The sequence below is a fragment of the Myiozetetes cayanensis genome, unplaced genomic scaffold (genome assembly GCF_022539395.1).
Source record: "Myiozetetes cayanensis isolate MyiCay16 unplaced genomic scaffold, myiCay2020 scf10, whole genome shotgun sequence".
In the NCBI taxonomy this organism is placed as follows: Eukaryota; Metazoa; Chordata; class Aves; order Passeriformes; family Tyrannidae; genus Myiozetetes; species Myiozetetes cayanensis.
In genome coordinates this window covers 13,069,617-13,081,621 of record NW_026086605.1, presented here as the reverse complement: position 1 = coordinate 13,081,621, position 12,005 = coordinate 13,069,617, and the positions used below count along the sequence as shown (strand labels likewise).

Genomic DNA, 12,005 nt, shown 5'->3' with positions numbered 1-12,005 from the left:
CAAGAGATAAATGCTGGTTTTCCTAGAAACACAAGCTCAAGACCAGGAGAAAAATGCCTGACTACACATTTAGCTATGCTGGTATTTCATCCTCTCCACCAGATCTGCCTAGCATCAGCTAGACACTCCATCACTCAGTTTCCTCAACTGTAAAATGGGGCCACACTTTGACAATTCTGGTTTTGACATAATGATGTCATCCTCAATCAATGGTTTTAGAAGAACACCGTCCATCCTCTGGCCCCAGTATCTATCAATAACATACCATCTCTCTCGGTAAAGATTGTTATTACAGTGATGAGGAGGCCACAAGCTCTGCTTCACACGGCATTTCCTAAACTTTGGAAAGCAGCATAACCTTTCATGCAGCAGTCTCCCTTTGCCCTTGCTGTGTGCCCACCACAGATGCTGCTTAACTGTGCCAAAGACTACAGCGCTACATGTCTCTCATGCTATGCAGTTTTATGCTCATCCTTCCCTCCATGCTCTACCTACGACCTTCCACCACCCCTGCCCCAGAGCTGTGAGAAATGCTGGTATGCTCTGCAGAAGGAGACACTTCCCCTCTGTACCTACTCACTTGGATGAACACTGAAATAATTTAAACCTCGGCATTAACCCTCTCATTACTGGAGCTAGCAGTTGTTGAAGGGGGTTTAAGTGCCTCCCAACGCAATCACGGCATGGCAGAATGCGCTCACGGGCAGCTACCACAGCTCAGATGACAAGCAGTAAATTGTTACATCAAGCTGCCTGGATCATTTCTGACTGCTGACCCACACCCTGGGGGTTGCCACAGCTGCTTTGGATACATTTGTTGCTGTTTCAGAATTTCTATCCACGAAGGATAATTCTGTTTCAGCGGAAGTTGGGAATCTAGAGAGACAGTGCAGCGTCCTGCCAGTCCAGCCAGTCCACCAGGCACCCCAAAGTGCCACCCACCCTGCCTGAGAGGTTACAATTCAGAAAACAACTCCCAGAAGTGGAAAATAGACAAAGAGGCAGTAAAATGCTGTATCAAATAACACGAGCACTGGAGAACACCCAGTCCACCCTCTTCACACACAAAGCGCCTGGATAAGAGCAGCCAGATCCCAGACTACACCAGCTTATCGGGACATCATAAGGCAGAAGAGCAGATTTGACAGCTGCAGGCCAAATGTGTCCTACAAAGCACTGCACTGCTGGAAGCAGCTGCCCTCATCTTTACAGCAGATGTCCACCCTGTGATGGCTTCAGTGTCTGGTGTGACATGCTCCATCACCAACTCATCTGAAACAAAGCAGATCCCACAGGCCTCATCTCAATCTCCCTCTCTGTAGCCCAGCAGGTGGGGATGTAGCCAGAATTAACCCAGTGAAGATGAGAAGCTGCCTTTACTGCTCTTGCTTATACATCCTCCCATGCTGTCCTCTTGCATGAGTCCAACTTGTGATCCAGAGGGCTCCTGGACAAAATAAAGCTGTGCCCTTGGGAAATCTCCTTCCCTATTGCTATTTCCTTCTGTCTGTGCTCTCTGCTCACGCTGCATCCTCAGCAGCTGCTCCCCACCCACATCACCTCTCTCTCACCACCCTTCATCCACAGACCCAACCCTTCCTTCCAGTCCTCACTAGACTTTGCCTGCATCCCACTTGTCCCACCCCAACTATTCTGGCATCTAAACCCAACACGTTTCCAACACCCTGGTCCATCATCCAACCTTCCCACAACCTCAACTGTGCCCTCACCACCTTACCTGTCTCCCAGCACTGCCCTCCACCCAAGACCTCCATTTCTTCCTTCAATCCACACTGCTACCTCTCAAACAATTAATTTCTCTCCTCCAACACTTCTTTTCTCCCTGGGATCTCTCTTTCTCCCATCAGCACCAAAGCTCCATTTCCATCCCTCCCCCCAGTATATTCTTATTTTTTCTTTTCAACCCAGACTGTCTCTCATCTCCCCAGCTCTTGGCAGAAACCCCCAGGGCACAAAAGATCCCAGCAAAGTATCCTAGCCAGCCAACACTGACTGGGTTTTCCCAGTGACTCACCAGACTGTCCATCCCACCCAACTGGCAGTTTTCTTTCAGCCTCTGAGTAGTTTGTTTCAGTCCTGCCCATCCCTGAACATGCAACCCCTTCATCCAGGCCTCTCTGCCATGACTGAACTCCCCTTTTAAGGTTGTTTACCAACAACCAGGCCTTACACCTCACCAAGCTCTCCAGTAGCTCCCTCAATCAACTCCTACAGACAGGATTCAGGTCACAGGGTGTCCTCCTCCCACCTTGGTTGGGCTGTCCAGTGTCCCTTTACAGTCACAGCTGGTTCAAGATTCTTCATAATCAATCCCTGAACACTGCCCTCCATCCTTGCCAGGCTCTTCCATTGCTCCTTCCCTCCTCAGCCCAGAGCCTGCCATCATGCTGCCCTGCCCTCCCAAGCACCCAATCCTCTATCACGCCTTCCAGACTTTGACTGAATCAACTACAGGCAGGCTGATCCCATCCCCCCACAGCACCCTCAGGTCTCCCAGCCCCTGCCAAGATCCAACTCATGGAATCAATTAAGCTGGAAAACACCTCTGAGATCACTGAGTCCAACCTACGACCCAACACCACCACATCAACTAGACCGTGGGACTAGATGACACGTACAGTCTTTTGTTGAGCACCGCCAGGGATAGTGACTCCGCTACCTCCCTGGGCAGCCCATTCCAACATCTAATCACTTCTGTGAAGAACTTTCTCCTAATGTCCAATCTAATCCTCTGCTGGCACAACTTAAGACTATGTCCTCTCATCCTATCACCAGTTGCCTGAGAGAAGAGGATGACTGCCATCTGGCTACATCCCCCTTTTAGGTAGTTGTAGAAAGTGACAAGGTCCCTCCTAAGCCTCCTTTTCTCCGGGATAAACAACCTCAGCTCCTCCTCATAGGACTTGTGCTCAGACCCTTCACCAGCTTTGTTGCCCTTCTCTGGACTCAACCCCCTTCTTCACGTCCCCTGTAATCTCTGTGTCCTGCCAGGGCCCCAGATAGGGTCTCCCATGGCTGGAGGCCACAAATTTACACTGTTCCCATCCCTTTGCCTGGGTGCCCCCAGCCTCCACAGCCCAGGGCCGCCCACTCCCGACCGGACACCCCTGCTCCACTAGGTCCTTGTTCCACTCCCCAGGTGGGCACTCAGATCCCAGGACTGCCAGACTCCCAGGTGGGTGTCACAGCATCACAGAACAGGACAGGCTGGAAGGGACCACAGCGAGTCACCTGGTCTGGCCTCCCTAATCAAGCAGGGGACATCCCAGAGCACGTGGCACAGGATTGCATCCAGACGGTTCTGGAATTTCTCCAGTGAGGGGAAACTCCACATCTTCTTTCGGCAATCTGTTCCAGTGCGTGGTCACCCGCACAGTAAAGAAGTTCAGGTGGAGGAACATCCTCTGCATCTGCTCGTGCCCGCCGCCCTGTGCCCTACTGCCCGGCATCACCCAGCAGAGCCTGGTCCATCCTCCTGGGCTCCGCAAACCCCTGCGCGGCCCCAGGCCCGCCAACGCCTGCCCCGGGCCCCGGCCGGGCCCGACAGACTCCAGGTGGTGCCTCCGGCCCTCGTTACCCCACGGTCCCCTGTGGCGGCGCCCCGGCCCCCAGCCCCCGCGCCCCGGCCCGGCGGGCCCGCCCCGCTCACCATGCTCGGCGCGGCCCGCGGTTACCATGGGCAACTGCGTCACACCGCCCCGCGCACGGCGTGCGCGCCACCGGGCTACAACGAGCGCATGCGCACGAGGGCGGCCCCGACGGGGGGAGGTGGGCGCGGCCGCTCGGGGCTCCGTGATTGGCTGAGGGGGTCCACGCGCCGGAGCGCGGCGCGCGGGGGCGGGACACGTGGGCGGGAGCGCGGCCCGGGAAGCGCAGGTGGGACACGTGGGCACGGCACGGCTCGGCTCGGCTCGGCTCGGCTCGGCTCGGCATCGGCACGGCTCGGCACGGCACGGCACGGCTCGGCTCGGCACGGCTCGGCTCGGCTCGGCACGGCACGGCACGGCTCGGCTCGGCACGGCTCGGCACGGCACGGCGGGCCGGGACAGTGGGTGTGGTGTCCGGGGCCGCGCAGAGCTGAGCTGAACCGGGCCGGGCCGTGGCCGGTCGGGGGTGTGCTGAGCCGTACTGTGCTGTGCCGGCCCGGGCCGGGCTTTCCAGAGAAAGGCAACGAAGCTGTTGAAGGGTCTGGAGCTCAGGTTTTATGAGGAGCGGCTGAGGGAGCTGGGGGTGTTTAGCCTGGAGAAAAGGAGGCTTAGGGGACACCTTATTGCTCTCTACTACTCTCCGAAAGGAGGTTGTAGCCAGGTGACGGTCGGCCTCTTCTCCCAGGGAACTAGAGATAGGATAGCCTTAAGCTGTGCCAGAGGAGGTTTAGATTGGATGTTAGGAGAAATTTCCTCACAGAAGGGGTGGTTAGATGTTGAAATGGGCTACCCAGGGAGGTGGTGGAGTCACTGTCCCTGGAGGTGTTTAAGGAAAGACTGGACATGGCAGTTAGTGCCGTGGTCTAGTTGACAGGGTGGTGCTCTGCCATAGGTTGGACTCCATGATCTCTTTTCCCGCCTAATTGATTCCATGCCACGGTGGGCATGCAGCGCAGGTCCCTGGGGAGCTCTCAAGGGCAGTGCCACGGCAGTGCAGGGATGTGCAGGGTGGTGCTGGGGGAACATAGTGTGGTGTGGGGGTGTGGTGCTGTGCACAGACAGGGGTGCAGTGTAGTTCCCCTGTGAGAGTGCTCGCAGGGCAGGGCTGTGCAGCCCTGGGGAGGGGCAAGCTGGGCCCTGCAGTGCTGTGCAGCATGTCCCACCCCAAGGAGGGGGTTCTGGGTGCTTTGAGGGGCAGCACAGCTGGGGGGACCCCATGCAAGCAAGATGATGTGTGGAGGAGCAGCCTTGCTGCAGTGTTCTGCTGGCAGCAGGGGTGCAAGAGGCTCTCAGGCTCAGGACTGCTGAAAGTCCAACTGTCCTGTTAAACATAAACCTGCCCTGGCCCTCACCCAGCTGACCGCTCCTGTGGCCGTGGCAGGCCTGCTCTCAACGAGCAAGCAAGGCAGGATCCTACCGAGCCACCTTCTTCCCCTGCACAGACCCACAGCAAAATGGCCACTGTTCCCCTTGGCTTCAACATTGATGCCCCACGCTGGGACCAGAGCACCTTTGTCGGACGCCTGAAGCATTTCCTCAACATCACCGACCCACGGACAGTGCTGGTGCCGGAGGAGGAGCTGGACCGGGCCAAGGCCCTGGTGGAAGGCTGCAGGTGAGGGGCAGGGGTACAGCCAGGGCAGGTGCCTTCCCTGTGCCCGTGGCCATACCTGACCACTCTGCAGTGTTGCAGCGGATGGAGGCAGTCATTTTCAAGCAGGTACCCTGTGAGGTAACATCCCCTGGAGGCAGTTTTGGGAGTTTCCCAGGCTTTTCCCAGGAGCCTTAAGCTGCAACATGTATCTCTCATGGGAGATGTTTCCTCTGCCTTTCATGTGTGATGCCCGGGGCTCTGCGCCCCGGCAGTGCCAGGTGCTGGCAGGTCTGTGCAGCTTTCCCTGATAGGCTTTGGGCTTTCAGGGCCGGGCTGGTGCCACCAGGAAGCAGCCAGGAGCAGCTGCTCTATGCCAAGAAGCTGTACGACTCAGCCTTCCACCCTGACAGCGGTGAGAAGATGAACCTCGTCGGGAGGATGTCCTTCCAGGTGCCAGGGGGCATGGCCATCACCGGCTGCATGCTTCAGTTCTATCGGTGAGCTCATGGGTTTGCCAGGCTGCAAAATCCAATCTGCCTCCTCTGGGGCTGGGCACTGCCCAGGGCATGCCCATGGCTGCTGTGCTTGCCTGTGTCCCATGGCCAAGCCCCATGCGTGTCCCTGTGCCCTGTCCCCAGCACCCAGCCTGTGGTGGAAGCATCACAGATCCCCTCAGCCCCTGGCATCGCTGAGGATGCTCTCACTTCACACTGAGCTCAGCTCAGCTCTTCCCAGAGCCCCTGTAATGATTAATGCAACCGAGTCCTACTTGGCTGCTGCTCTTGCTTGGTCTGTGGACCGTAGCAGTCCTCAGAACTGAGAACCAAATCTGCCCCCAGGCCAGGTTGCTTCAGCATCCCCAGCCCCTGCTGACATCTCCCTGCATTTACCTGCTGAAATGGCTGAGGGGATGAGCAATCCTGTCTCCAGAGTATGTGGATCCTACACTTCCTTTCCCTCTGGATCCTCATCCAATCCCACCTCTCTTGGCTAGACTGGTTTGACAGTTGCTGATGAGTCCAGTCTGGATGGGGGATCTCCCAGTGCCAATTGGTCACCCTCTTCTCAGCCCACCTCCACTTTCCTTCATCCCAAAACTTGCTCAAACCCACATCTCCCTCTGTCCCTTCCTGCCCCACTTCCATGTTCCTGAGACACCAGTAGGAGCCCAGGCACCCTGGTCCCCCAGAGCCACTTCTGTCCCCATGTGTTCCCCCCTTGCTGTTCCCTTTGACAAATGCTTATCTCAGCCCAGCAGGATGGCTGCCGCCCTGCCAAGAGCTGCATCTCCCACCCCTGCCTGAGTGCCCTGCAGGGCTAGACCCCCTCCTGTGATCCCCAAAGCCCTAGGGCAGCCAGGATTCCTGGGTTATTTCCCAGCTCTGCCACTGGCTCATGGTTTTGCTAGCATTTCTCAGTTTCCCTTTGGAGACACCATGACAAGTATATTCAGGGTATCTTGGCTGGCTCACTGCCAAGCCTGGCCACAGGCACAGGCTAGGCATCCATGACAGCCTTTGTGTGCTCTCCTGGTCCTTTTCCTCTGCAGGACAGTGCCTGCTGTGGTTTTTTGGCAGTGGGTGAATCAATCCTTCAATGCCTTCGTCAACTACACCAACCGTAATGCTGCCTCCCCCATCTCGCTGAGGTGAGTGATCCCACACACAGGGTGGGGACCCTCTATGTTGACACCCCCCTGGATACCCTGTAAAGGCCACCTATGTATGCTCTGTCTTGGGTACTGAAGGAAGAAGGTTGAGTCAGAGTTGGTGTTTCTGTTCTCTCCTTTCTTTGGAAATCGCTGTCCAGGCAAATCGGCGTGGCATATGTCACGGCCACCAGTGCAGCCCTGGCCACCGCGGTGGGACTCAATCTCTACACCAAGGTATGCCAGGATAGGGCCAGGTGGGGCAGCTGGGCACATCCTGCCCTCCTGCACTGATGCCAGTCTGTCTCCCACAGCGAGCACCCCCCTTGGTGGCCCGCTGGGTGCCCTTCGCAGCTGTGGCTGCTGCCAACTGTGTCAATATCCCCATGATGCGGCAACAGTAAGTGTCATGCAGTGGACGGGACACTCCAGGAACCCAGCTCCTTCCCAAGGCAACCTGGTGGCAGCTGGGCTCCTGGGCTGCCTGGTCGCCCTGCCTTAAATTCCCACCCCAGGGGTTGAAGAGGGTGGGAGGATAGGAGGGAGGTGAATGGGAGTCTGTGTTTTTGCAGTGCTGTGTCTCTGGTGGAGGGTGCCAGGTGGGATGGCTCAGCCTCTGCCTGGAGCAGGAGAGGTATTTTGGGCTGAGGATAGCTGTTCTGGGATCTGGGCCGGAAGATCCCTCAGACCCAAAGGTCTCCTGCATGTGGTGAAGGGAGAGCCCCAGTCCATGATATCCTGGTGCTGGTACACTCTAGGTGGGGCCCATGTGGAGACCTGTGTTTGCTGCTTAAGATCCCCCACAAATTGCAGCAAGGGAGGTGGGGGGCTGTGTGAGGAACTGTCCCCTGGCTTGGCTGTGGGTCCCAGGCAGTGTCTGTCCCTGGCACGGCTGGATCCTGCTCACAGCTGTGCCCTGAAGATGGCAGCATCGGCTGGGCTGGGACCACAGCACCCCGGGGTGATGGAGCCCCGTGCCCCGGGGGCAGCCGGTGCTGCTGTGCCAGCACAGCACAGAGGGCCTCCTTGGCACTCCCTCACCCCACTGCTGTGTTCTTACTCTTTCCCGACCATCCTGGCCTTCATTCATGGCTGCCTGTCCCCTTCAGGGAGATCATCAATGGGATCACAGTGACAGATGGGGACAACAATGAGCTCGGTCGCTCCAGGGTGAGTCTGGGGATGGACGTCCGGGCTGGGGCATGGCGCTGCAGGGGCTCACCTGCTGCTTTTGTTTGCAGAGGGCAGCAGTGAAGGGCATCGCGCAGGTTGTGGTCTCCAGGATCACCATGGCAGCACCAGGCATGAGTGAGTGTAAAGCAGGAGAGTGCAGGACTGGACCAAGGACTCCTCTGGGACCCACTACTCTGCCCTCCCCTGCTTCAGTTTCCCCCACGAAGAAGAGGGAGGGTGGCGCTGCATCCCAGGTGTCATTTGGTCTCATCCCACAAATGGAGCTGATCTCCTTATCCTACCTATTCCAGTCAGAGTCCCCCAGGCTTCCTCATCCCAACCCACAGCCTATGGGGGACATGGGGTGCTCTCATGGCAGTTTGGCCCTACAAGGACACATCTCATGCTCTCTGGCCCTAGTCCCTCGCTCTGCAGCCCAGCATCCCCTCACCTCATGAGACCCTTGACATGCTGCAAGCCTAGCCGGAGGGATTGGGAGCATGAGGGGCACAGACCATGCAGCCTGGGTGATGGATGTGTGTGGGTTAAGGTCCTTGCTGTGAGCAAACACCCAGTAGCCTTCAGCACAACTAGCTGCTGCCATGGCCTCCAGGTGGACAGTCCTGCTGGGAGAGCCCTGCAGGCTGGCTTGCAGGAGGAGCCTGATCTTTTTCCTCTGTTCCTAGTTATTTTGCCCATCATCATGGAGCGGCTGGAGAAATTCACCTTCATGCAGGTGAGCTCACATTTCCCCTACCAGAGTTTTCCAGTGGGTTTTGCGGTGCCCTAGCCCTACTTCCCAGCCGACAAGATGCAGAGGATGAAATGGGGGTTTCCAGAGCCTGGCTTGCTTTGCCCCCTGCTCAAGTCACCGACACACCAAAGGTCTCTTGAGTGACATGGAGAAGGTGTGAAAGGGGGCAGTGTTTGGTGGCACGCTGGAGGTGTTGGGCCTTCAGCACCATTGAGGGCAGAAGTCTGCCCACACTTTGAGCAGGACTTGCAGTGAGGACCAGAGACTCAATCCCAGCTCTTCTCTTGCAGCGAATCCGGGTTCTCCATGGGCCTCTACAGGTGCTGCTCTGCGGAGGCTTGTAAGTATCTCACTGCTCAAACACCTGTGGGTGCCTGGAGCACGGCTCCAAGGGATGCTGGAAAAAATACCTCTTTTCTAGCAGGGGAATGCAAAGGCTTGCCCTTCAGCCTGGGCTTTCCCCAGTTTTTGGGTGTCACAAGGTGTGAGCAGCACCTCTTGGGCTGAGATCTCTGTGGCTGGGGGGCAAATGGGCTGCAATCCCCAACACTAATGCTCGGCTCTTCTGTTCCACAGCCTCCTGTTCATGGTGCCAGCAGCCTGTGCCCTCTTCCCACAGAGATGGTACCTGTCCCACTGCTTTCCCCTCCTGCATGAAACCTCGTGAAACTTCCCCCTCCCCTAGGTCTCCTCTGCCCATCCCAGGAGAAGCATGATGGACACCCATTCTTCAACTCAAGGCAGCGCTTTCCTGTACATGCTGGTGCCCAGGGCAGCAGGAGAGCATGTGCCTGCCCTCCTCTGTGAGCTCTGTACTGGGAGCAACGGGACATGCAGCTCCAAGGGCAGCTCTCTGTGCCCTCCAGCACTCAGAGTGGTGGATGCCAGGGATGGGCAGTGGGTCTTGACATTAGCCTGCAAGATCCCGGGGAATGCAGAGGGCCTCAAATGGCAGTGGGGAGGGAGGGTGGCTTGACTGGTGGCTGGGGAGGAGGATCACAGGTCTCAGTGTCTACCCCCTCTCCCCACAGCTCCCTTGCACTGGCTGACCTTGAGCTGGAGCTGCGTGACAGCATCGTGGCCAAGCACGGGGACAAAGTGCCGTATGTCTATTTTAACAAGGGACTGTGAAAGGAGACCACCTCAGGAGCCATCACACCTCTCCAGCCCCCTGCCACCACCAGTCCCACGTTCCCTGAGCGGGGATCAGAAGCACAGTCCAGCCAGATCTGCTCCCCAGCCCAGCATCTTCTCTGCTGCCTCCTTCCACTGGAGAAGCAGGATCTGGCTCTGTGTGCCCAGCTTGCAGCATTTTGGCTGGTCTTGAGCCTCCCTCATCTGCTGCTGGCCATGTCCCTGCTTCCTCACATTCCTCTTGCCCTGAGCAGTGCCTGCCTTCCTCCACTGGCCCAGTGGTGGAGGATCTGCCCAACCTGTCTGAGCCTTTTGTGGTCACTGGACTTGGCCCCACAAGGCATCAGGCTCTCTCACATGGAGCTCAGAGCACAATTCTAATTCCGAAAGCAGTTGTCCTGCCATTGTACCAGCAACCAAACCACATTCGTGCCTTAAATCTCCACAGTAGCCTCTTACCAAGACCTGAATCATGCCTTGGCAGGCACGAAGGGACCTGGCCCCTCTGCACAGGGAGTACCCCAAAGTCCAGATGTCAGTGCTTGGACTACGCCTTCCTTGCTCTCAGGTTCAGGTTTTATTCACTGTGCTATTGCCACAATCCAGGAAGGAAATAGCTAATGTTTTTTAAGCTCTAATTTTTGCATTCCTCTGATCACAAAAGCCAGCTGTCACCCTTGTCCTGCATCTCACTGTCCCCACGGTAGGACCATGGACCTGCAGCCTTGGGGGACAGTTGTCTCTGTGCCCCCTTGGATGGGGGAAGAAGACACAGACATCATAGAATCACAGAATTTTTAGGGACCCTCTGGAGATCATCTAGCCTGCCTAGGCAGATGATCTAGTGCCAAGGCAGGTTCGCCTAGAGCAGGTGACACAGGAAGGCATCCAGGCGGGTTTTGAATATCTCCAGAGAGGGGCGCTCTATAACCTGCCTGGGCAGCCTATTCTGGTGCTCTACCACCCTCAGTGCACAGAATTTCTTCCTCATGTTGAAGTGGAACTTCTAGTGGTTTAGTTCATGGCCATTGCTCCTTATCCTGTCACTGGGCACCACTGAAAAGAGCTTGGCACCATCCTCTTGGCACCTGCCTTTGCAATATTTATGTGCATTGATGAGATCCTCTCTCATTCTTCCCCAGACAGGACCAGCTCCCACAGTCTCTCCTTATAGGAGAGATGCCCCAGACCCCTCATCATTCTTTGTGGCCTCTGCTGGACCCTCTCCAGTAGCTACTTGTCTTTCTTTTCACAGAGCTGCACTCACTTGGGCTCTGAATACCAGCACTGCAAACAACAGAGGAAGGTCGAAAAATAAATGCAGTGATTTTTAAAAAACAGTTGTGGGTTCTGCTCCTGGCTGGTCTCTGTGTGTCTGGTTCTCTGGGCTGGGCTGGTTTGGTATGTGGGTCTCATGCTTGCCTTGAAAGGGAAAAGGTGCAGGTTTTGTGACTGACCAGGCACCAGAGTGAGGGTCAGCACAGGGGCCAGGGGAAGGAGGAAGAGTGTAAGGGCTGGCATGAATTCTGAAATCTTTGGGCGTCCAGTGCAGAATTCCTCAAATGGTTCTTGAGGCTGCAAACAGTCCCAAGGCAAGTTACAAAAGGTGATAGTGCTGTGCTCATGGTGACACTTATCCCATTGTGGGAACTGGGGGGGTGACACTGGGTGACCCTTCCTACACCCATGGGTGCTGTTTATCTTCTTGGTCTGGCAGAGTTTGCATGATGCTATCTTGGGTCTGCCATGAGGCCTCTCCCACCCTGAAGAAGAGCAGCTTGAGTTTGCTGCAGCCTATTTTTGGAGGAGGAAGGAGTCCAAGTCCTGGGCTAAAACCCTTGCTTTTAATCAGCTGCACCCAGGCTCTCCGCTTGCTGATGAACATCCCTCAGTGGGACAAGCATATTTCTAACAAGCCATACGATGTGGCTGCTCCCAGAGCCCCATGGCCTCTCTCCAGCCAGGGATATATGCCAGATCCCCTGGGGATTCTCACATCAGCTACGTGCCTGAGTAGAGACACATTAAACACTC

At 56.5% G+C, this 12,005-nt stretch overlaps 2 protein-coding genes across 2 annotated transcripts in view; one reads left to right on the top strand and one right to left on the bottom strand.

Annotated features, from left to right (window-relative positions):
- Positions 1 to 3,756, bottom strand: part of ARL3 (ADP ribosylation factor like GTPase 3) — a 30,390-nt gene extending 26,634 nt beyond the window's left edge. Inside the window, exon 1 of the mRNA XM_050338638.1 lies at positions 3,671 to 3,756. Coding sequence (XP_050194595.1) covers positions 3,671 to 3,673 — 3 coding nt within the window. The 5' untranslated portion in view covers positions 3,674 to 3,756. The remainder of the gene's footprint in view (positions 1 to 3,670) is intronic.
- A 333-nt stretch (positions 3,757 to 4,089) lies between these two features.
- Positions 4,090 to 11,292, top strand: SFXN2 (sideroflexin 2). The gene is made up of 11 exons (XM_050305321.1): positions 4,090 to 5,283; positions 5,589 to 5,759; positions 6,812 to 6,910; positions 7,072 to 7,147; positions 7,225 to 7,310; positions 8,020 to 8,080; positions 8,152 to 8,218; positions 8,770 to 8,819; positions 9,128 to 9,177; positions 9,414 to 9,461; positions 9,869 to 11,292. Exons 1-11 carry the CDS (start codon positions 5,123 to 5,125, stop codon positions 9,966 to 9,968), a joined length of 969 nt encoding a protein of 322 aa, XP_050161278.1. The 5' UTR covers positions 4,090 to 5,122; the 3' UTR covers positions 9,969 to 11,292.
- Positions 11,293 to 12,005: the final 713 nt, after the last annotated feature.